The 23,104-nt window shown below is 35.5% G+C and overlaps 3 protein-coding genes across 5 annotated transcripts; 2 read left to right on the forward strand and 1 right to left on the reverse strand.

The window, feature by feature from the left end:
- Positions 1-1,894: 1,894 nt before the first annotated feature.
- LOC116145267 (oleosin 18.2 kDa-like) lies at positions 1,895-2,782 on the forward strand. Its single transcript, XM_031430707.1, has one exon. The coding sequence runs from the start codon at positions 2,107-2,109 to the stop codon at positions 2,620-2,622; it is 516 nt and encodes a 171-aa protein (XP_031286567.1). The 5' UTR covers positions 1,895-2,106; the 3' UTR covers positions 2,623-2,782.
- Positions 2,783-2,908: 126 nt separating this feature from the next.
- On the reverse strand, positions 2,909-6,652 carry LOC116145264 (protein ANTHESIS POMOTING FACTOR 1). Its single transcript, XM_031430703.1, has 10 exons — positions 6,533-6,652; positions 6,290-6,390; positions 5,870-5,979; positions 5,666-5,732; positions 5,356-5,455; positions 4,952-5,068; positions 4,738-4,875; positions 4,495-4,576; positions 4,019-4,068; positions 2,909-3,287 (listed from the first exon to the last, which is right to left on the reverse strand). Exons 1-10 carry the CDS (start codon positions 6,608-6,610, stop codon positions 3,111-3,113), a joined length of 1,020 nt encoding a protein of 339 aa, XP_031286563.1. The 5' UTR covers positions 6,611-6,652; the 3' UTR covers positions 2,909-3,110.
- Positions 6,653-8,240: 1,588 nt separating this feature from the next.
- On the forward strand, positions 8,241-22,786 carry LOC116145236 (protein RST1-like). 3 transcript variants are annotated; one of them, XM_031430665.1, is made up of 26 exons: positions 8,241-8,744; positions 9,134-9,418; positions 9,583-9,666; positions 9,797-10,076; positions 10,578-10,819; positions 11,360-11,543; positions 11,671-11,858; positions 11,987-12,087; positions 12,849-12,924; positions 13,339-13,470; positions 13,550-13,631; positions 14,573-14,645; positions 15,091-15,259; positions 15,440-15,570; positions 15,667-15,758; positions 16,161-16,249; positions 16,343-16,558; positions 16,648-16,725; positions 18,001-18,183; positions 18,422-19,312; positions 19,446-19,742; positions 20,266-20,525; positions 20,620-21,019; positions 21,345-21,495; positions 21,647-21,765; positions 22,296-22,786. In XM_031430665.1, the coding sequence occupies exons 1-26, from the start codon at positions 8,352-8,354 to the stop codon at positions 22,656-22,658; spliced, it is 5,559 nt and encodes a 1,852-aa protein (XP_031286525.1). In that variant the 5' UTR covers positions 8,241-8,351; the 3' UTR covers positions 22,659-22,786. The 3 variants fall into 3 exon arrangements, with proteins under 3 accessions (XP_031286525.1, XP_031286526.1, XP_031286527.1); XM_031430666.1 differs by having other exon boundaries at positions 9,800-10,076; XM_031430667.1 differs by lacking the exon at positions 8,241-8,744 and having other exon boundaries at positions 9,288-9,418; positions 9,840-10,076.
- Positions 22,787-23,104: the final 318 nt, after the last annotated feature.

Consider the following 23,104-nt stretch of genomic DNA (forward strand, 5'->3'; position numbering starts at 1 on the left):
GATTCAACTCAACTTAACTTAAAACACTTTCTCATAATAATATTTTTTAAAAAGTGTAACAAATAGACTCGCCCCTACTTGGTTTGGTTATCTTATTTTTAAAATACGATTTGAAATATGTTTGTTACTTTAGTTTATCTTAAACGTTAAAAGTTGAATTTGTGTTACATTATCAAGTTGATTAGTTTTTATATTAGATATGTACAATTGTACATTATTTTTCAATAATAATTTTTTACTTACAACTTATTTATATAAACAAACAAAAATTTCATAAAATTTATGTCAAATTACTACTTTTTCTTTTTTTTTTTTTTTGTTTGTATGACTCATTTGTAATTATAGTATTACTCATTTTTTAATTAGCTTTTAAGAATGAGTTATATTTAAACTCATATAATATAGTTATATAACCATGTGTTTGCAAAAAATAATGGGCTCGATCAACCTCGATCGTATGCACGTTACACATGAGGAATGATATTAGAATTTTACACATCACCAAGTTGTTAGATTGTTATTATATATATAATAAGTGTGCTAATATTTGAGCCTTGATTGGGTAAGTCCAAATGGGGTTAAGTTTTCTATTATATGTATTCTATAATAGTGAGAAATCTAGTGTGAAAGAATAGAGGGCAAGAGTGAAATGTCGTCATTATACTTTATAATTGTTGCAACTTTATGATATTCAATAAAATTTTCTATATGAATGCTAGACATAATTCCTTTATTGGAACAAACCAGGATAAATTGTGTGTTCTTTTTACTTTTTTGTTTTCTTTATTGTGTGTTTTTTGTTATGGTTTTCAACAATTTTAACATATATATATATAATGTAAAAAATTGTTGAATGTGTAAGGTCGTAGATAATTGTGATATAAAAAGTTATTTAGTATCATGAGTTAAATATAATGGAAATGAACTGGTTTGAAAAAATTTCCAAGGATGCTTCTTTTTTATCGGGAATTTGACTCTGAATATTGGACTGCTTAATTGAGTCATACTCTTCAAAAAATGCTGATGAAAATCAAGACGAAGTTCTGATTATACTAATAGCCCAACATAAGTGGAGTGCAATCTTCATTGGAGCTCGCAATATTTGAACGTGGGCCGAAGATCTAAATGGGCCGAGCCCATCCAGGCTATTCTTAGCCTCGCTTACATTTGTATTTAACAAAAGAGCAAAAGTGTACATATATTTTATCAATTGAAAGATGAAAGAATGCAAACAAATTTATGAATCTATTAATTTAATAGTTAAATGAAGATGACATAACATAACCCCAAAGGTTAGCCGAGCGGTCAATAAGGTTTGTTCTCTTAATTGATTTTTTGGATTCAAATAACCTGGAGATAATCTATTACATTTGTGACTTACCTTGAAACATTGAGTTTATAAGGTATTTAATGAATCCCGATAATTAGATGAGGTATGCGTAAACTGATCCAAACATTGCGGTCATTTAAAAAAAAAAAAAAAAAGATCGAATAAATATAATGAAGGGAAGAATTATGTTTCCATTACGTAGGAGGGTTAACTTATGCGAATACTAGTAACTTAGAGAGCTTGGAAGAGGGAACCACTAACCTTCTAGTGCCTTAATTGATATAGATAGTAACTATGAAAATTAAATAATAAATTTAAATTATAATAGCAAGTAAAAATATTTAATTGTACTAATGAAATTTTTGATAAATTGAACAGTTTAACCTCATGAAGCCATGAAGCTAATGGGAGAAGAGAAGTACCCTATTTCCTCAGAAAAATGCCCACTTGTTTTCATATAAAAAGCACAACACAACAATTTTACAGAACAAAAACATCAATGTGGCAGCAAATATCCCTTCTTTAAAAGCCACCTCATTTTGTATTTTTTGTTTATATCTCCACTACCCCCATCGAAACTTGTTTCTCATGCAAAGCCTCTGGTCACCACTCACCATGCAATCTTTTACGTGTCACCCTTTTGAACCTCCTCACTTCTTTATAAAACTAACTCCATTTCTCTTCTCTTAAACCCATCTTTCTCTCCTCCCTTCCAATTATCTTCATCATCTCCTTAATACTTATCTTCTTCTTCTTCTTCTTCTCCATTATCCTCAATGGCCGAACGTGATCGTGACCGTCCACAGCCACACCAGCTTCAGGTGCACCCACAGCACCGTTATGATCATCATGGAGCTGGTGTCAAGTCACTTATGCCGAGACGCGGGCCTTCAGCCAGCCAAGTTCTAGCGGTGGTCGCGCTCCTACCCGTGGGTGGCACCTTGCTTGCCTTAGCTGGTTTGACTCTGGCTGGTTCTATCATTGGGCTTATGGTCACTACACCGCTGTTTATAATATTCAGCCCAGTTATCGTCCCGGCGGCTATTGCTATCGGGCTTGCAGTGGCGGGCTTTTTCACTTCCGGGGCTTTTGGGTTGACGGGTTTGACTTCATTCTCATGGATCTTGAACAGCTTCCGCCAGTCCACGGGGTCGGTACCGGATATGGCGGACCAGGCAAAGCGACGCATGGCCGACATGGCAGGTTTTGTGGGCCAGAAGACCAAGGAAGTGGGCCAGGAGATCCAGAGCAAGGCCCATGAAGTAGGGAAGACTGGGACGGGAAGGACATGAGTTTTGAGTTTGAGTTGAGGCTTGAGGAGATGGAAGTGAAGGAATAACGAATGTGCGGTTCTTGTTTGGGGTTTTTAATGTAATGTCTTTAGTTTTCTGGTGTAAGTTTGTGTGTGTAGCCATAGGTTTCTATCAATGTAGGCATTTGATTTTGTGTACTGTGGGTTTCATTTTTTTTTTTTTTAATTTAAACGCGTTATGTTATATGTTCTGGGTCTTATATCTTCTGTTTTTCTGTCTTTAATGTTCCAACCATCTTCAGCTTAGAAATTATATGGATGAATGATGAATCTAGAAATGAAGCTCTTTCATTCATCTCTAGAAATAGAAAACAATTCTACAGTGTTACAATTCAAAATTGTGTGGTTGCACAAAGCCACAAAGCCCTCATTTGGCATTCTTCTCTTCTCTCTCAACAAAAATGAACCACAGAAACGCTTAATAGATATGTACGAGGAATTCATATAAAAACACTGGAAGAAAGAAAGTTAAGAGAAAGAAGGGGTAGGTTGTGAAATTGGTTGAGATTGAGGTTCCCCAGAAGCGGGATCATCGGGGTTGGGTATCCAAAACGAGAGTACAGAAGAGGCAGCAACAAACATCACGCGACGGGGAGCCCATTTCAAACATGAAGATACCCCAGTGTGGGCATTCCAACATGCCACCTACCACAAATTAAAACAAGTAACATAATCATATAGAAAACACAGAAACAAGACCCAAAAAATAAAAAAATAAAAAAAAAAAATAAAAAAAAAAGGTTAAGAAAGTTATGCTGTTATTACTAGTTAATACATCATGAATCTTTCTTCAATGTTGCATAAAACTAGTTACCTAAAAAAATACACCAAATTACTTGACACCATCTTGATCGTCTATTAATTATGAAATTTTTTTTTAAAGAAAAGAAGATGGTGCCACGTGTGTGGTGCGTGAATTCAGTATATTTTTTATATTTTTTCCGGTAACTGTAGCATTGCTCAAACTTACCAGTTTACTATTTCTATGTTACGTTACCAAAACTTCTTCCAATTTAGGAACTGACACTCCATATTATGTCAACATCTTCGTGATTGGGTTTAGCAGGACTAACCAATGTGCTTGACTCAACAGTTGAACGGTACTCGATGAATGTTAATATATTTATTATTTTCCCAACCATCCAGACACAACCAGCTAACAGCCTTAATTTAGATTTACATGAGCTTCATAATTTCCCCCCCTTTTAAGATAGAGCAGAAAAGAAGTTAAGGATGTGGTCCAGCACAGCCATAGTCAGTTTATTTAATGAACGTATGATACGAACTTATAAATCACCTAAGGAGTTCACTTTGAATGCACTCTACAAGTAACATTAAAAAAATTTTAACACAGAGAAGAAAAAAAAGAATGATACCTCATTTCTCATGTTGATATCCCAGGCATGAATTGTTCCATCCCCTGACCCTTTGACAAACAAGAAGACTGAACTTAGTTTACAATGATCCAAACGGAAGACAGGAAAATTTAAGCAGCAAATTGCACCCATTTGAAAAGTTACTTATGGAACTAAAATAATCAATCATTAGATACAAAAACCACATCACCACAAGTCTATGCTCATTTGGAAAAGATAGGTAGATGACTGATGGAATTGGCAAGATTGTTTCAACAAGTACTAAGAACTGTATAAGACGAGGTTCTTAAAAATACCAAAGTCGGATAAGACCCTTCTTAAACATAAACTTTCCAGTTCTTTAAAAAGCTTCAATGCTAAAACTAATTTTAGAACTCATAGAATAGAAATGACCAGAAAAAGAAAAGAAAATTGAAATGGACTAGATGATGCATTTTATTTTTCAAATAGAAAACATATTAAATACTGGATGATACCTGAGACCACATACTGGCCATCTGGGGAAAAAGTTGCTTCCATAGTTTCATTTGGGGATGGCTCCAAATTCACAGCGAACCGCTGCACATAAGAATGTCTCGTTACTGGTTACTTAAGCCACATCCTACATATATATTGTAAAGTAAAATGAAAAACAGAGTATTTAGGATTGATCTCCACATCACAGCGGATAGGTAAGACTATTGTCCATGAGAACCCTAAAACAAATCAGGTAAACTAACCTTCTCTCCTCCATATGCATCAAGAACATAAATGTTGTTATTTGTGGTCATCAAGAGCATTGATTTGCCATCGTTGCTGAATTTGATATCACAAACCTCTGCTCTATCTCCACCTACTAAGAAGGTGTCAAAGGGGCCCTGCAGTTGGAAAAATATATCAAATTGATGGCTTCATAAAGTGCCACACACAAGCTGATGTTTTATAGGTAAGTACCTTGTCATAAGAACGTGAATCAAACAATTTTATAGCACCACCTTCCATTGCCACGGCAAAGACCAAGCCTTGTTGATCATATGCAACTGTAGGTCTACCACGTAGATGTAGAATTCCCTGAAAACTATGTCAGTAAGCATAAATCACCATTGTGTATATTTTAAAGTAAGAACCTAAATTAATTACAAATGCCAATCCAAATACAAGCCAGTATATATATATACTTGCAACCTCGATCCACAATCAAGACTAATGACCCTAATTACTTGACTTCTTTACTACTGTGAAAGGGGGAGGAAACCAATCTTCAGCAATTCAGGATTGATTAAATTATTTGTAATGCATGTCAATTTTCTTTGGAAGCTTAAAATTTGCATAAATTTCATGAGAAACAAGAAACAAACCTGGCAAGCGTTTACACGAAGATCCCACATTCTGACACTGTGGTCAACAGAACCAGACATGAAGCTATCATTTACTGGAGACATGCAGAGGGAAACAACCCTACAACATCAACCAAGAGTTTAATAATCACAATCATAACCTTGCAAAATAAACATAAAACAGAAAGGAACAATTTAATCTTTTTCTTTTGTATAAGGATACATAAACCCTTTTCCGGAACCATGTATGATACTGAACTTATTTTTATAATCAGAGTCAACTGCTTTATCTACTTAATAGTAAACCGCAAACGAATCATGTTATTCAAACCTCTCTTTATGGCCTTTAAAGTAGCGGAGAATTCGATTATCATACATTGACAGATACCGCAAAGATTCTGGCAAGAAAAGAAAATACAGATATTACCATTGGCCTTCTTTAAAATCACAAAAATCAGACTTCAGTTTTACTTTACAAAGGTCAATATATTTATTAATTGCTCCTCTATCCAGAAATTTACACTGAGAAACTCACCTCCAGTGGAATCCAAATTATATTTTGTCGAGCAAATAACAGAGCTTGGATGATGGGTAAAGCAAATACGATCAGTGCCATGTTTCTTATGATATGTGGTCTTGAGCAACCTGAAGTTCGTAACGCAACAATAATTAAAACTTTAAATGAAAGTAATTAACAGAACATAATATCATCTAGGGTTGATTTGATCCTTTAAATGAAAGTAATTAACAGAAGCTAAACTCATTTTAAAATACTCGAAATTTACCATAATATTAACACCTGTTTAATTGAAAACAATGTACTGAAATTGGAGTATCCAATTCAACCTTGATAACAGTACCACTTTTCAATCAGCAAAGAATAGTTATTCCAGGCAATAATCTGACGCAAATTAAGGTGATAATTAGTTCAAGAAAGCACATTTGAACGACTCACTTAGCATTAACGATGTCGTATAGACGGACCGAGCCATCCTCGCTAGCCGTGACCAATAAATCGTCTTTCCGATGAAAGTCAAGTGAATTTATCTTCCCACCCTGAAATTGTAATTTTTTTTTTTTAAATTATCATCAGGAATTATAGGTATATAGCGAAATCTAAACTGTTTTTATTTTTTGGTATTTAATTTGTTAGGTGAAAAGAAATTATAAACATGAAAAGGAAGAAGAGAAGATTTACAAAGTCTGAGAAAACTGCGCCTACGGCCATGCTGCGCACAATTTTGTCATCGAGTTCTGTGAGCGCCGTCGTCGCCATTGATAAATTCTGATAAGAAAAGAAGAGACTTCGGAATTTAAAACGAGCAGCCAGAACTGTGCGTGGAGGCAGTGGCAATATCAAACTATTACAGTCCCAGTGGAGACAAACGACGCCGTATGGTAGACTCTTTCAGTCGCGCATTTCTAACAGTTTCTTGCGGGAAATAAAAGATCTATCTATATTTTTGTTTTTTACTATTATAATATAATTCACTAATTATAAAACTCATAAAAAAAAAAAATATATATCACAAGGAAGAATTTCAAGCCCCTAAAAGAATAATTTGATATCAATACCCTTTAATTTTGCTTATCCTTGTATAAAAATGTCATTATCCATATTTAATAATCTAAATATTTCATTATCCATAGTTTATTTTAGGATTTGTTGATATAAAATTAAAATAGAGTAAACGACATATTCCCACCCAAAGTTTAGTGAAATCGGTTGGTACCCCTGGTTTCATAACTTCCATATTACCACCCTTAAATGGACATCGTTAGTGACGGATGGCATTTGGCATAAGAGTAGAGGTGCTTTTACAAAACTGCCCTCAAACTTCTTCTTTTTCAACTTCCCTCCTCTTCTTCATTGTCATCGGTAGTTTGGCACTTCCCTTTACGTGTTTTCCCCACATTACCCACTACACCAAACCCTTTGACACTTCCATCAGATTCCCCACATTACCCTTTACAAACCCCTAACATTCCTTCTTTGGTGCACCCTCAAATCATTGCCCCTTTGCGCGTTTCCCCCTTTTTCATGCCAGATTCCGGTCGATTTTGACACCGAAAACCACCATTGACACCACCACTCGAACCCCTATCATCTCCTCAGCAAAACCCCTAACTTTTCTTACTTGGTGCATCCTCAAATCGCCACCCGATGGCCATTGCCCCTTTACTTGTTTTCCCCTTTTTCAGGCTAAATTGCGGTTGATTTTGACATCGGAAACCATCATTCGAACCCCCATCCTCTCCTAAAAAAAAACACTTACCCCCACCGGCTGTCCCTAGTCGCCGTTTGTCTTTGCAAACTGCATAAGTCGCCGTGCAACAGTTGCATTTTGCGACCCACCCCTTTCTACTACATAACCCCCTTCCTCCTTCACCTGTGGCTATGTTGTTGTGTTCAGTTGTGATTATTGGATGTAAACTAGTTGTTGGAAAACCCACAGTAACACAACCTCTCATATCCAAATCACACCCACCACCTGTTCGAAGAAATGTCTCATTTAGCATCCCAGCCCAGCACACAACACACTACATGTGTTGGGGATGATTTCCGATGATGGGTTCTACCAGAAAAGCTTGAGCCGCACCAAAACGAATGAAAGGCGGTGATCAGCGAATGGTAGTGCAAATGACTATGTTACTCTTTGACCATTAGATTAAACGATTTGCTCTTAGTTTAAGGGTGAGAATTTGAGATTTATGAAACCAGGGGTATCACTCTAGAATGACGCTAAATCTTGTTTACTCATTAAAATATTATTGGTTGAGCTTGTTGAAATGAATTGTCAAAATACAATTCTAAAGTCACGTATAAAATATATATGTATAATATTTGAATTTTTTAAAATTATTTCTCCTTATATAAACTAAAGCAATACTATCATTCTTTGCTTCTTATAATGGAAATTGTAACGTTAATACTGAAGATGGCAACCGCGCTCCTTTGAGCTAACGCACTGTACGAGCTCTTCTCTCACTCACACTCTGTAACAAATTGACTACCAATGGACTCTTACACTCCTCTATTGGAGAAAACAAGGGTTCCTCAACCTTCGCTGCAGAAATTCGCGGTAATTTCAATCTTCTCCAAGCTCCGATCCACTCCGACCCATCTTGGACCCGAGTCCGAACCCGGAAGAGACGCAATTTTCCATTGCCTTCACTCCTCGTCTCCCGCCGTCGTCGACCAATCCGTCCGAGAGTTTTGTCGCCTCGTGACCGACTCTAAATTGGACCTGTCTCTCGGGTTGGTGGAGCTCCAGCCGGCTCTCGAAGGATCAGACCCGAAATTTGTACCTCTGTTTGTTAAAGCTTTGGGATTTGTTGTTCGGGTCGGGTTTGAGAGGTACAACGGCTCGTGGAAGTTCGGGTCCACTGAGAATCATCCGTTTGTTAAGGTGAGAGAATTTTAATATACACTTAAGTTTAGAATATGATCATGGTTTTATGAAATTAGGAAACGTGGATGCTTATTCTTTAACTATTAATTAACATTTCTTTTCTTTTTTTAGTGAATTTGTGTTTATAGAATTTGGGGTATTCAAATTCATGTTTTTGTTGAATTCTGAAAGTATAGCTGTGTTAGTAGTAAGACATTTGAGTTCTGGACTTTCGAATTACTCTGTAATAATTATTTTACTGTGTTTAAGGAATTTAAGGTAAAATTTGAAGTAAATTTGATTATTTAAGATTAGTTTTAATGATGAAAAATTTGAAGATTGATGCATTGTCGTTTTGTGGTTCAATTTTTTTATTTATGCTATTTTTTTGGTTCATGAAATTGCAGGTTCTATCAAGTCGAACTGAGGTTCAGTCTGAGCTTGTGCAGCAAGTTTTGTTATTTATGACACAGACTAAACAATTGGGAATGGTTGAAGTTTGTGAATTCTTGAGACCCTTTTTCAATTTTTCGATTTTACGAATACCCTTTTCGGATTCTTTGTCGACTTTGTTTGTAAGGCAGTTAGTAACATCAGTATCGTCAATTTGTTGTTCATTTCCAAACGATGCAATGCCAGTATTCAAGCTATTAATAGGTTGCCTTAAATATTTTCCTCACAAGAATTCAGCTGTAAGTGTACTTCTTATTGGTGATTTTGTTTCCTTTTCTGCAATATTATGGTTGCTACTGTCATTTGATGGTAAATTGGTTGATTAAAACTTTTGGATTAAGGTTTTCAGTCCAACTCATTATTAATAGGTTCTCTCTCTCTCTCTCTCTCTCTCTTTTTTCAGGAACATAAGAATTTCATTTACGCCGTGGAATGTATAGTGGATGCGTATATAGTGGTTTTGAGACACTTGGTTGTGAAGGGATTGGTATGTCCTTAAAACTTTCTGTGTTCCATTGATCTTAATGGAAATGATAACAGAGTTAAAAATTAAATTATTTTTAGTTTAATTTTGTTGCTAGTGTCATTTATTGCTATTTATTTTGCATTCATGTTAGCAGCTAGTTTCTGAGGCTCAAATGTGTGGCGTGGAGTTATTAGGAACTGTATTGTCGCTCTGTACATCTCCTTTCAAGCACTCTGGTGGCATTGAGCCCATAGTGGAACTATTGAAGCATGTATTGGTTGCCCAACACGATCTTTCATTGCAATATAAACCTGAACTATCATCAGTGATACTTTGTTTATTTTCTATCCTCCTCGAATCAGAGCTTGAGCACGAACACCTGTGTATATTGAAATTAGTATCATTCCTTTTAAACTGGAAGAGTGAAAAGGGTATGTTTTTCAATCTCTTATACATGTTTGTTCTAAATGTAGCATCAGCTATACTGATTAAACTTAGTTGACCTTGGTTTTTCTACCCTAATTCTTGGTTTCTTTGATACCACTAATAATCCATAAGTTTAGTAATGGGTATCATGTATCAATGTATTTGGGGTATTACTGTTACTTCAATATACTACACGGTCTGTGGGAATTTAGCAAATTTACAAGTTTACGGTCTGTGGGAATTTAGCAAATTTACAAGTTTAGTTTTATTGTTGCTGTTCCCGTATTTATTATTTACTAACAAATGTGAACTCCATCTTCTATTCTGGTACTTTGCTTTTTGAATGTATGTATGGTGACTATTTGGTTCTCCCTTCCCCACTTTTTCCCTTCACGTGGCGGTTGGCTTGACGGATAATCTCTTTGTCATTTTTACTTTTGTTCGCTATGATTGTTTAAATCTATTGCTGGTTGCTTACTAGTACTCTGTTGTATACACCTCTGCAGTTGGTGGATCTACATCTGATCTGAGTGAAGAGCTTTTATTGATATTTCCTATCATAAACCTGATGTCATCACCTTCTAAGTCAGTTAAATGGGCGGCAAGTGACTTGCTTGTCATGTTAGAAAACCTTTTAGTAAAATTGTTGGCAGTAACAAAGATTGAAGTGGCCACAAAAGGGGGATATTTCCCTATCAGTAGACCTGAATCTATTGTTTTTAGGCTCTTGAAAAAACTGTGGTTTGAGGTTTGTTCCTATTCTGACACATCTGAGCTTCTTTCTTTGTCTTAATTATTTTACCAGTAATTATGTATTTTTGCTGCAAATATTTGATAACTTGACTATTTTTATTATATAGTTGGCATTGAATAGAATAGAGTATTCCTATACTTCTTAAGGCTTATTCCACATTTTCCATCTAAGTGACATGTCTTCCTGGTTCTTATGTGGCATTACCATATATTTGTGGCATTATCTCATATTTATGTGATTGCTTTGTATAAGAAGACATATCATGTGGGGTAAGATTTGGGAAGTGTCGTACTACTTGATAAAATAATTTAAATTCTAGGCTGTAGTCTTTATTCTCTATTGGAATTCATTTTTTCTGTAAGAGTTGCATTCATGATAGATAGGATCTTAATTTCCTGACACATTTCTTTCTTGGTCTTTACCTAATATGTGCTGAGTACAATTCAAAATTTGGCAATACGAGAAATGGCAATATGATAAAAATGTTGCCATTGCTAGCAAGTTATTATAGGCTTTTTGTGCTCTATATTACAGGATCACAATTCACTGCCTGGCTCTTTCTTTCTGACTTTTGCTTGTATTGGGGGCTCTGGCATCAATCAGATGGACAGTGAGCCGAGACCTTGGACTTCTCAACTAAAAGAATACTTGGTATGGATTGTTGACAGAAAAAAATCCTCCCGAACTACTGCTGGATCACAAGAGACTTTTTCATCTGGTATAATGCTGATAAATTCAGTTAACTTTTAGCATGCAACAATTTACAATAGTTTGGTGTCTTTGTTTAGGGTGTCAAATTCCATGTGGATAACATGTTGCATTTTCCCCTATGTTTTCCACTGTAGAAATGTCCTTGTTACTCTGTGCAATTGCCAGTGTTTTGGTGATGCATCCATTATTGGGGAATTCCACTGTAGATGCTTTTGCTGCGATCGGCTTATTGGATTCTAAATTGGGAGTTACATTGTTGCTATCCATCCTATTTTACATTAATATATTTACCAGAAAAGATGTTATATACCAGAATATGTTGGTGAGTCTTCCTATTTATGCCCTGAACTCATTTTTTGTGTGTTTTAACACAGCTTATTTAGCTTTCCTCTTTGCTTCTTTCGTTTTTCTCGGTGATTGAGATGAAAAAATTGTCAACTATTCTTGCAGCCAAAGCTTTTGGGACTGCTTCCATCGCTTGCTTCACAATCTGCAATGATTCCACTTGTAGTTCAAACCATTTTGCCAATGCTGCACAAGGATGCAAAGCCGTGTGTACACTCTTTACAACTCATATTTTGTGGCTTTCTTTTTATTTATTGATAATACTTGTTTCATGTTACAAGTTTTCTAATGGGCTACTTTCACAAAGGAGTGATATCAATGTTAATGTTAATGTGTTTGTTAATTATTTAATTGCACATTTTTCTACCATGTAAAACTGAAATCTGGAGAGTGCAGAACAGTTGCCATAGTTTTGTTGTCTGATGGACAAACGTGTTTGCTTAAAATTGCCATAATTATTGCTGGCATTGTCCAGCATCTGTCTACCATAAGAAATAATTGGTCATTTCTCCCTCTCGTGTGGGGTTATTACATTAAGTTTCTCTTGGGACTAGGTGCATATCTATGCCATGTCTTGAAGCTTTTGAATTTCCAAATGGGATCTTAGCTGCTGATTTACATTGGTGCCCATTAATGCTTGTACTTGTGCTGTATGTGATGTTTGGATATGCTCTCAAACTAACTGGTACTTTATTCTGTAAATTGTTTAGGTTTGACTGACATGATGATAATTTTCACCAGAACCCTACACAATTTATACACCACCTGAAAAGTTCCAGTGCTGTATGATTTCTAGGTTGCATTCAATCTTATGCAAAAACTTAACAAATTTAAAACTTTCAGTAATATTGGATTATTTCCTGCAACTATACTTCTGTTATTGATTTTTTGTTAATAATAACTTTTAAAACTGTTTTTCATGGAATTGTTTTTGGTCAGTAATAGTTGGTGTATGTCTCATATCCAGTGTGTTATACGCTACAGCCATTCGCTTGCTTTGTCAGACTTGGGAGATCAATGACCGTACCTTTGGGAGTTTGCAAGTAAGATTTTCTACAGTGCTAATCCCTTATTGCTTGACTCCATCACATGGTTACTCATTAAGAAACCTTTTTTTTTTTTCCCCCCTTAAGCAAAAAGGTTTTCCATAAAATTTTTAGTATAATTGGTAGTTTTGATGATGGTGCTGTATTTTTATTTGTGTTCAACTAATGCAATATAAGGTTGAGTAAGCTTAAGTAGGGGCGTAAAGGACAAGTGAAACTAAGTGGGGCAGCATGTTTGTGAAATGCTGTGCCTTTGCAATTACATCGAAACTCTAAATAAAAAAATTGGTCATTACAGCTGATAAGGCAATCCTCGCTGACGATTTCCTTCTATGTCCAGTTCTTGTTTTCTGTTTTCTTTTCCTTCACTTTTTTGTCTTTTGATTTTTCTTTGTTTCATCTAACGTTTAGGGAGTATTAAACCCAAAAGGTTTCACAGAATTCATGTCTGAGAGAAACATCTGTTTAAGTATGGCTGCTTCCATTCGGGATGTTTGCAGAAAACATCCTGATAGGGGTGTGGATCTTATCTTGTCTGTTTCGGTATGTGTTTCCCAAAAGCTATTTTCTTTTTGTTTTGTCCTATGCAAGCAGTTCTTAGGTGTTTCCATCTAATTGACAGGCTTGCATTGAGAGCCGAGATCCAATAGTTCAAGCTCTTGGTTTTCAAAGCCTTGCCCATCTTTGTGAAGCTGATGTAATTGGTAATTTGGACTGTGCTATGAACTTTCATTGTTTTTCATTCAAGCAATATAGAAACTTTCCTTAGCCGTACTGCTGCCTTTTCTTTTTGGTGACAACTTTTGTTATTCCTTCCACTAATGCTGCTTAAAGTTGAAAGTGTGGTTGCTTACAATCTTTAAAATAAATCTGAAGTATTTGCCATGTTTGCATTGCTGATAAAAATCTAGTGAAAAATGAAACTGTCTGTAGATTTATTGTGGAGATCCAGTTGTGCAATCTTTCTTCATTTTTCTTTTTATAATTCAACATTAAAGATGTTTCAATTTTAAATTTTACCTGGTTTTCTATGCATCAAGCAATTTGCCTGCCTGAGTCAAACAAAGAGCCAAAGTAAATTAGCCTACTGTTTAAGATGAAGAGTATTCAGTTTTGTCTTTATAGTACAGTTGGTTTTGAGTCCTTGATAGCAACAAATCCATCAATTTTGGCCATTCAACACGGTCATCATAAAATACCAGCAAATTTATTTGTTGTTCTTTACTTTAATTGGATCATAATCAGCATTATCCTCTTCAAAGTTCTTCTCACAGAAAAAAATAAAAATAAAAGACTCTTCTCTTTAGAGGTAACTGATTTATTCAAAAGGAAAAGTTTGGTGGTTTGTCACTAAACTGCTTCATCGTAATGATCCTTCATCCAATGTCATTTCTCTAATGATGATGGCAAATTTTTCTCTCAAAACATAGATGAACATCTTTTCAATCAATTGTTTGGATGGTCAAGTAAGCCATACAGGAGATTTTTATCTGAGTAATTATCTCCTATTACTTTTTTTCATGCTTTATTCCAAGAAATTTTTGTATCTCTAGTTTCCAATTTGTCTTATCTTTTACTTGCTTTCTAATTTACATATACAATTAAAAAATTCTGATTCTGTGTTCTGTTCATTATGTTGGTCCAGATTTTTATACTGCTTGGGATGTCATTGCAAAGCATGTGCTAGACTACTCCTTACAACCAAATCTTGCCCATAGGTATGTATTTCTTGGTATCAATGTATCATCTTGTAACTTTTGTATTAAATTTACTAGCACTGGTTCTTAAATCAGTAATGGTAGAAATCTTAGAAAGAGGTAAACCTTTTGGGTTCAAACTACCGAGGAAGTGCAGCCTTTTGAAGCTTGGTTATTTTCCCCTGCTTTGGAACTAGCTTAGGTTTGGTCTGATTTTGATAACATCAGCAACATGGTTAGACAACTTTTTTGCCCGCAAAAATGGAACATTGCTCCTATTCCTTGATATGGTAAAGTTGTTTTATTATATCCTACATAACTTTCCTCTACTGTTGCATTATTCATGTGTGACAGTCATAATACTTCATTACCTTTGGTCTACTTTGTTTCTGGGTGATTCAAAGTTGAAATTAGCCTCCTTCAGTTAAGAATGCTTAAATGCCTGCTGATCTCTGTTTATTGGCAGCTTATGCCTTCTTCTAAGATGGGGAGCAATGGATGCCGAAGCATATCCAGAAACTTCAAGGACTGTTCTTAAAATTTTATGGTGTGTTGGTACCACTATGCGCCCAGCACATGACATGCAATGGGCAAAGGCTAGAGCCTCTGCCTTTGAGGCCTTAACCCAATATGAGGTAAATTTCTGAAATGTTGAAAAGTGTATTTCAGGAATTGGTTCCTTATTGTGACCACTTCATGCTATTCTGAAGTGGATGAAAATATCTTGCATTACATTTACATTTTGCTGTTAAACTTTGTTCAGTTTATTTTTGGCTTTTTAAAATGTACCTCTAAATCCATTAATCTATGCCCAGGTATCATTTATTGATAAAAATATTTCAGATTTTAAGCAAAAGAGCTTGGAGTTTCTTTTTTCTGAGACAAATCAAGATGTACTTCAGGCTATGGAAGGATTTCAAGTCAAGATTATAACACACGAGCATATGTAAAAGTTTCATATCCTAGATTCTGTTTTCCTGTATCACAAGGCTGAAGAATAACCCAGTACGATGTACTGAAACCTTCTGTCTTTTTGTTCCAGCACTCGGCGAAGATTTGTAAAGGAGAAAAAAGTACCTGGAAGTAAGATTGAGAAATTGCTGGATGTTCTTCCGCAGGTTATCTTCTCTTCAGGTACAATGAGATTGATGGCCCATAGGTTGCTATCAAAAGAAATGCTGGTTCCTATTTAGTTGTCTTCTACCCTTTCTCTTTTGTCTTTCTGTTCTCATGACAGCTTCCATTGGTAGGATAATTATGCTCAAGTTCAACACAGCAAAATGATCAAATTTGTTCAACCTTCACTATAACTATGCTGAAAACCAAGAAAAAAGCGGTTAAAGTGCGAGGAAATCATGCCTTTGATTTTTTGTGTGTGTTTGAATCTATAAAAGGAACTCATATAGGATATTAATTAGGTAGATATGACTCATTTGTCGATGAGTGGAGTTAATTTCTTGTTGATGGTAATTTGTGAAAGTTGCATATTCTAATGAAGTCTTCTTGTATATGATGTGGATGGCATTTCATTTGCAGGGAAAAGTAATGCTGGAGAGTTACCTGGGGCAGCCCTGTTATGCATTTCCTTCTCGCCTAAAGATTTGAACAAGCAAGGAGCATCAAGAGTTGGATCTTTGTTCTTATCGATTGTTTGTTTGTTTGTTTTATTTTTTATTTTGGGTTTACTATGCCTCTAAATCTGTGTACTTTGTCTCCAGGGATTACAAGATGTACATGCTGTGTATGAGAATGCACTGGTAGATATACTGCCATCTCTTCAGCTTTCGAGAAATATTTTTGTTGCCCTTCTTTCGTTGCAGTCATGGAAATCCTTCATGCGACGTTGGATTAGGGCTAATGTCCTGTCCCTTGAAGCGAAAGCGACAAACATTGTGTTGGATAAAACTTCTAAAGCTGCCAATAATATTCTGAAGGTTCATGTTTGTCTTTCATTCTTACAATGTTGTGTTTGTACTACAGCCAATGTGACATTTTTTTCTTTCTATATGTTGTTACTATGCAGAGTATGATACGAATTACTGAAGAATCTATCCCTAGATCTGCTGAAAATATGGCACTAGCAATTGGTGCCCTTTGTGCTGTAAGAGTTTTAAGAAGTGAATTTTTTTTTTTTTTTAATTTCATAAATTGACTTCTTTGAGATTTCTTTGGCAGTCAAATATAATGCATGACAAGAATGGAACTATCTAAGTCAATTTTGTGAGTTTATATCCTCTAGATGGAACACCTAGATTTGGGAATAAATCCTGCTTAACATGTCTCATGAAAATTTTGCTGCATGGATGTGCCTGGTGTGAATCCAATATTATCTAGGAGACAGAGAACATAATTAGAAGAGAGAAGGTAGGATGGAGAAATAGGTGAAGAAGGGCAGAAATTAGAAAAAAAAAAAAAAAGAAAAAAGAAAAAGGAATATAAATCCAACGGAGCAGTAGATATTAGAGAGAGAATTGAGGCAGAGGGGAGAAAGAAATTAGAAGAGAAGGAAGAAGCCAGGGAGAAGAGAATTAATTCTTTAAATAATTTCTTTTTCAATCTATATCCCAAAAAGTAGGCTTTTTTTACAATGGTCATTCCTGAACAAGACAGAAACTAAAAATGTACTTCTATAATTTAAATAATCCTTCCTAAAATAATATGTACTTAAACAAGTAATGGATCCGTTGGTACAATTGAATTCCTAAAATAAGTTTGTCAGAGCTCCTTTTTTTTTGTTTTTTAAAGCAGGATGACTTCTCAGAGCATCTCCAAAGGACTTTTTATACGACCTAAACACTTTATTATAAAAAGTCTATCCATAAAAACAAGAGTCCAATAGACTCTTTATACTTTAAATATAAATTAAAAAGTGAGTTTGACTCTCCACATCTAGAGAGTCAAATTTCATTCTCTATCTTAATTTTAATTAATAAATTACAAGTTTTTATGTTTTTTATTTATTAATTATCTCTCTTATTAAGTCTCTTTTTTGAAAATAAAGAGCATCTTTATTAAATTTAAAGAGTCCATTGGATTTAAATAAACATTTTATTCTTTATATTTAGAAATTAATGAAGATGCTCTTTAAAATAAAGAGCATTATTGAGGATGCTCTCATATCTAGACTCCTATTCTTGATTCTACATCAATTGACATATCTCTTCTTCATGACTTATAGATTTTATAACCTGTTAAATGAGGCTCAATCTCAGCAAGAATCTGCTAAAGATTAAAACTTTAATCTGGTCAGCTAATTGTGGAGTTTATGTTGTTTTAACTTTGGTTACTAGTGTATTGTAGTAGATGAACTGATTTATCATTGATGTTCTTTCCCAATTCCTCTACTAGATTCATTGATTTTGCTTGCTGTTATCAGGTACTGCCTCCATCTGCGCACACTATTAAGTCAACAGCTTCAAAGTTTCTATTAGGTTGGTTGTTTCAGCATGAACATGAGCACCGCCAATGGTCAGCTGCGGTTTCTCTTGGATTGATATCAAGCTCCCTACATGCAACTGACCACAAGCAGAAATTTCAAAACATCAATGGACTTCTTGAGGTATAGAGTTATCATTTGATGTTATCTTTTGGTTATGTATGGAATGGAGGTTCAAAGCAATGGTAAAACAATTGTGATAATCAGCTGAGGCTATATTTTTGTGAAGCCAAAAGGGTAAAAATTATCAGACAAGGGAAAACCATCTTTCTTCTTTGATTCAGGAAGGAGGATAACTCAATATGCATTATCAAAGGTTTGATGGTTTTGTAGTGCGTTTTACATACTGTGTGTGTTTCAGGTTTTGTGTGGCAGCAGAAGCTCCCTTGTCAGAGGGGCCTGTGGGGTTGGCTTGGGATTTTCATGCCAAGATTTACTTACCCGGGTTGAAGTTGCTGATGACTCTAACTTGGACAAAGGAAACTATAAGATACAGGAAATAGAATTACTAGGAAGAATAGTGAAAGTTTTATCACTGAGGATATGTCAACTTGCTCCCTCTTCATGTGATATTCTTGAAAATCTCTCTGCTCATTTTCCTGTGGGCTCTTATGATGTTGATATTGATATAACTTCTAAACTTCCACATGAGAATTTTTATGACTTGGAGGATGATATATGGGGTGTTGCTGGACTTGTCCTTGGTTTGGCAAGCTCTATTGGCGTCGTATACAGGACTGGGGCATATGATGCTGTTCTCAAGATAAAAGACTTAATCATATCCTGGATTCCTCATGTGAATTCTCTGGTTCAAGATTCTGGTTCTTATGATGAAAGACCTGAGATAGTTTTATCAGTAGGATCCTGTCTGGCACTTCCTATTGTAGTGGCTTTCTGTCGAAAAGTTGAATTGATGGATGATACAGAGCTGGACCATCTTGTTATTGGCTATAGAGAACTCATTTCTGAGTTATTATCAGTTAATAAATCTGGCAACCTCTATAAGAGCCTTTTGATGGCATCATGTGTTGGAGCAGGGAGCCTTCTTGCATGCATTTTGAGTGAAGGGGTGCACTCTATTAAAGGGGATCATGTAAACTGTTTACTGCAATTGTTCAAAAAATGTTACTCTAATCCTTACCCTCCTATCATCAATTTGGGTGGGATGCTTGGAGTTGTTAATGCTTTGGGAGCGGGTGCTGGATATTTTATCAATGTTCATCCATCTATACATGCTGGTTATGCACAAAAGGTAGTCAAATTTTCCTGTTTTAACTAAATGCATTGCAGCATCCCTGTCTGTCTTGTTTTTTCTTTTCTTAGCTCTTCCCTCTTTTCTTGCTTGGTTATGTAATTAACTGAAGGTATATATTTCTACTTGGCAGGAACATTTTTATATTTTGGGTCCTCTACTTTCTAATCCCCTTTTTGAACAATCTGTGACGCCATTGATGCAAGAAATATTTCTGGTGGCACAAAATTCTAATGACCATCAACTTCAACAGTATGCTGCATGGGCTATGTCATTTCTGCGACATCATATGTGGTCCAAAGAACTATTAAATATTGATAATAATATCCAGACTGATGCATCTGGTTCAAAATCTGCTTCTCACAGTTTTTCTGAGGACAGCATAGTCATGAAGTTCTGTTCGTGGCTAACTTATAGAAATTTTTCTGAGGTAGGTCTCTTTCTCAAATTTTATCATACTAAATTTGTTCTTACCTGTTCTTCAGGTAGATGTTTTGACTTTTAATCTTACCTTTTTTTATGATGGTTAAACTCCAAGAAAGCAATAGTCAATGCATTCACATTTATTCACCTAATTTTCAAGAAGAGGAGGCCAAACTAACAATGTACTTCGACGTTTGCAAATACTAGGATAATCTGAGATACAAGAGGATATATATTACAGGATGGAGGAAAAATCATTATATGGTATTAATGGTGTAGGTCTTGCTGGAATGTTGCCATAAATTAAAAGGTAGAATATCTATGCTGTTGAGATGGATGACTTATATACAAGAATTATGAAAAAAAATAAATAAATAAAAGGAATTCTTTTTCAAGAATTAGGGGGAGACTGTTATTCTGAAAGGTTGAACATTTGTAAAACTGTGATATCACTTACCTAGAAATAGGCTTTCCTATTCATCTTGAACTTGCTGATTAATCTATATAATTTTTTTTGCTCTGAAATTTAGACAGATACTGCTGCTTATGTTGCAACTGTATCAACTGTTTTAAGGTGCCTTTCGCGAGCACCCAGATTGCCAACCTTGGATTGGGGAGCGATCATCAGACGTTGTATGAGATATGAGGCCAAAGTTGCCAATTCGTTGCCTCCAGGTTCAGCTTATAAGAGAGGAACCCTTAGGGAGGAATGTATACAGTTCTCATTAGTTCATGCAAAACAATTTGATCCCCTCCTGACTTTCCTCGATGAGTTGTCTGATATTTCCAGGTTTGAAACATTTGAGCTCAACTTGCCGATGTTTTCTCCTCTTCCTTTGCAAACCAGTTTGTTTTACTCTTTTCTTGCTATCTGATCTGTCCAGGTTTGAAACACTTGAGCTGAACTTGCAGGCATTTCTGCTCTTCCATCTGGCTGACCTGATAAAATTATTCTCAGATTCAAGGATTGAGAAACTATTTGATGATGTGGCTGATTACTTCTCTTCATTTACTTCGTACCAAGCATATAATCCTGATAAGAAAAGCTTTCTGTGCATCTCATGCTGGAAAGGTCTCTATCAGTGTCTGGAAGAAGCTTCTCTTGAATCTCTGGAGTACATTTCAAACATGGAGAAGTGCATGGAGGTTCTTTTTACCTTGTTGCCTCCCCCACAATCTGTTGCCACCATTGGAGTGAATCAAAAGGATTTTGTACAGGAGTGGTCCAAGGCAGTTAGATGCTTAGGGAAGGCTAGACAAGGATGGTTATTGGATTTTCTGCAGGTAGGGTTATTCCTTTATCTTGGGTTTGCTTATTCTATAATTTTTACTGAAGCTCTTCTCTTAATAAAATGCCTTACTAGTTATTTTCTGGTATTGAGATCTTATGATTCTATATTGGTCAAAATATTCAGAGCAATGTCTTGCTTTTATTATTTATTGTATAGAAATTAAGCTGAAGCTCGTTCTAAACAGAACCCATTATCGTTGATGTGAACCTTAAGAGTGCTGGTTGCTTTACGTGAAATTTTGAAGATACACATGTTATATAATTTAATCTTCTGTGGCAACAAATACTTAATTATAACAGCCATCTGCCAACATGCAGGTTTCACATATGGATCCAGTACAAGGAGATTTCCAGTTGACTGAAGTGCTAAAAAAGATCCAAGCAAAAGCCAAACTAGTTAGAATTGGTTCCTTCTCATTGACCGAGCTGGGAAAGCTAAAAGCTTACATATTGAACTTTGAACCACTTGGTTAGTTTCTCTATAGCACATATTAAATATATGGACAGATGAACAAGTCGTTACAACTTAGAAACTGGAAATATTTCTTGTTTTCACAATGTGAAAATGTTTGCCGATATTTAAAACTTTCTTTCTACATGAATCTACTTTTGTATTTCAGGTATCTGGGATGTGCTTATTGAGGTTGTGGCTGCACTTCAGCATGCGGATGAAAGTGTCAAAAGACAGTGGCTTGTTGATATTGTTGAAATTAGCTGTGTTTCACGTTATCCTTCTACGGTATGTTTTAGTTCCACCTGTAGTTGGACTATTCTAATATGAATGAAATTTGCATGCGTAGAAGTTAATTGTAGTTCATTTTGCACAAATTTTACTTTTACTCTTTATTTTATTTTTTTTTTTATAGAGAATAACAATTAATGTAACTATTAGTACAAGATGAGAAAAAGTGCACCAGAAATCTACTTCAGAAAAGATAAAAATTAGAATGAAACGCAAAGAAAAAAAAGATTGAGGGACTAAAACCTCCCAATCTCAATGGATAAAGAAAATAGACATCACTTGGGAGCGTGTAGTGACCAAAACTCACGAAGAAGTCATGACTCGATATATTTGCCAGAGCAAATTGGCATCTGCTTCATGAACATCTTCATAAACCACAATTCCACTGTACTCATATTTTTGGATTTAATAATTAGAAGGAAGGGGAGAGTTTAAACCCCATCGTTTTTGAAGAAAACAATATGAATTTCTTTGTATCTGAATATCTGTGCTTTTTATTAACAGTATAATCTATCGTATTCCTGCAGGCACTACAGTTTCTCGGCCTGCTTGCTGGTAGCTGCTGCAAATATATGCCTATTCTAATTCTGGACCGCCTGACCATGTTAAATGATCTACCATTGATTCTTACTTCGCTTTTATCAGATCCCAGTTGGGAAGTTGTTGCAGAGTTATTCGTTTCGTATCTCTGGGTATCAACAGAACGCGTTTATAATTGGGTTACTAGTTTAGCTGTCGGTGAGTCATCACCTAGCTTGCAACGTATCCACGAAAGCGAGAATGATACGGCTGCTTTCCTGTTACAAGCAATGCATCATGCCTGTGTATGTGTAAAAGATTACTTGCCTCTAGAGAAGCAGCTTAAGCTCACCAATATGGTTGTCACTTGAGATATAAATAAATATTAACTAAATTGTAACATAAGTATTAAATATATGTATATTTTTCTTATCTTATTACTATTTTGTTTATAAGTATTTGGTTGCAATAAATTGATATATAATTTCTTTGGCAGAAATTTGATGTACACGGGTTCGGACTATTTGAGTAACTATTTTCATTAATAAATTTTTATAGGGTGTAACTGCTTTTATGGTAGGGACGGGTGTTTAACCCGCCCCGCTCTGAATGGGGTGGGAATTCCCCAAAATTTCAGGGGTAGGGACAGGTAGAAGAAAATTCCTTGTCCCCAGGGATGAGGCGGGGCCGTGGATAGACCTGTCCCTGCGTCGTGTAGCTCTGCCCTGCCTTGCCCTGCCCTGCCCTGCCCTGCAGATTGTACATTTATTAAAAAAATTACCTTTTTCTTTGTTTATTAGATTTTGTATAAAGTTAG

This window comes from Pistacia vera, unplaced genomic scaffold (genome assembly GCF_008641045.1).
Source record: "Pistacia vera cultivar Batoury unplaced genomic scaffold, PisVer_v2 Contig460, whole genome shotgun sequence".
NCBI lineage: Eukaryota > Viridiplantae > Streptophyta > Magnoliopsida > Sapindales > Anacardiaceae > Pistacia > Pistacia vera.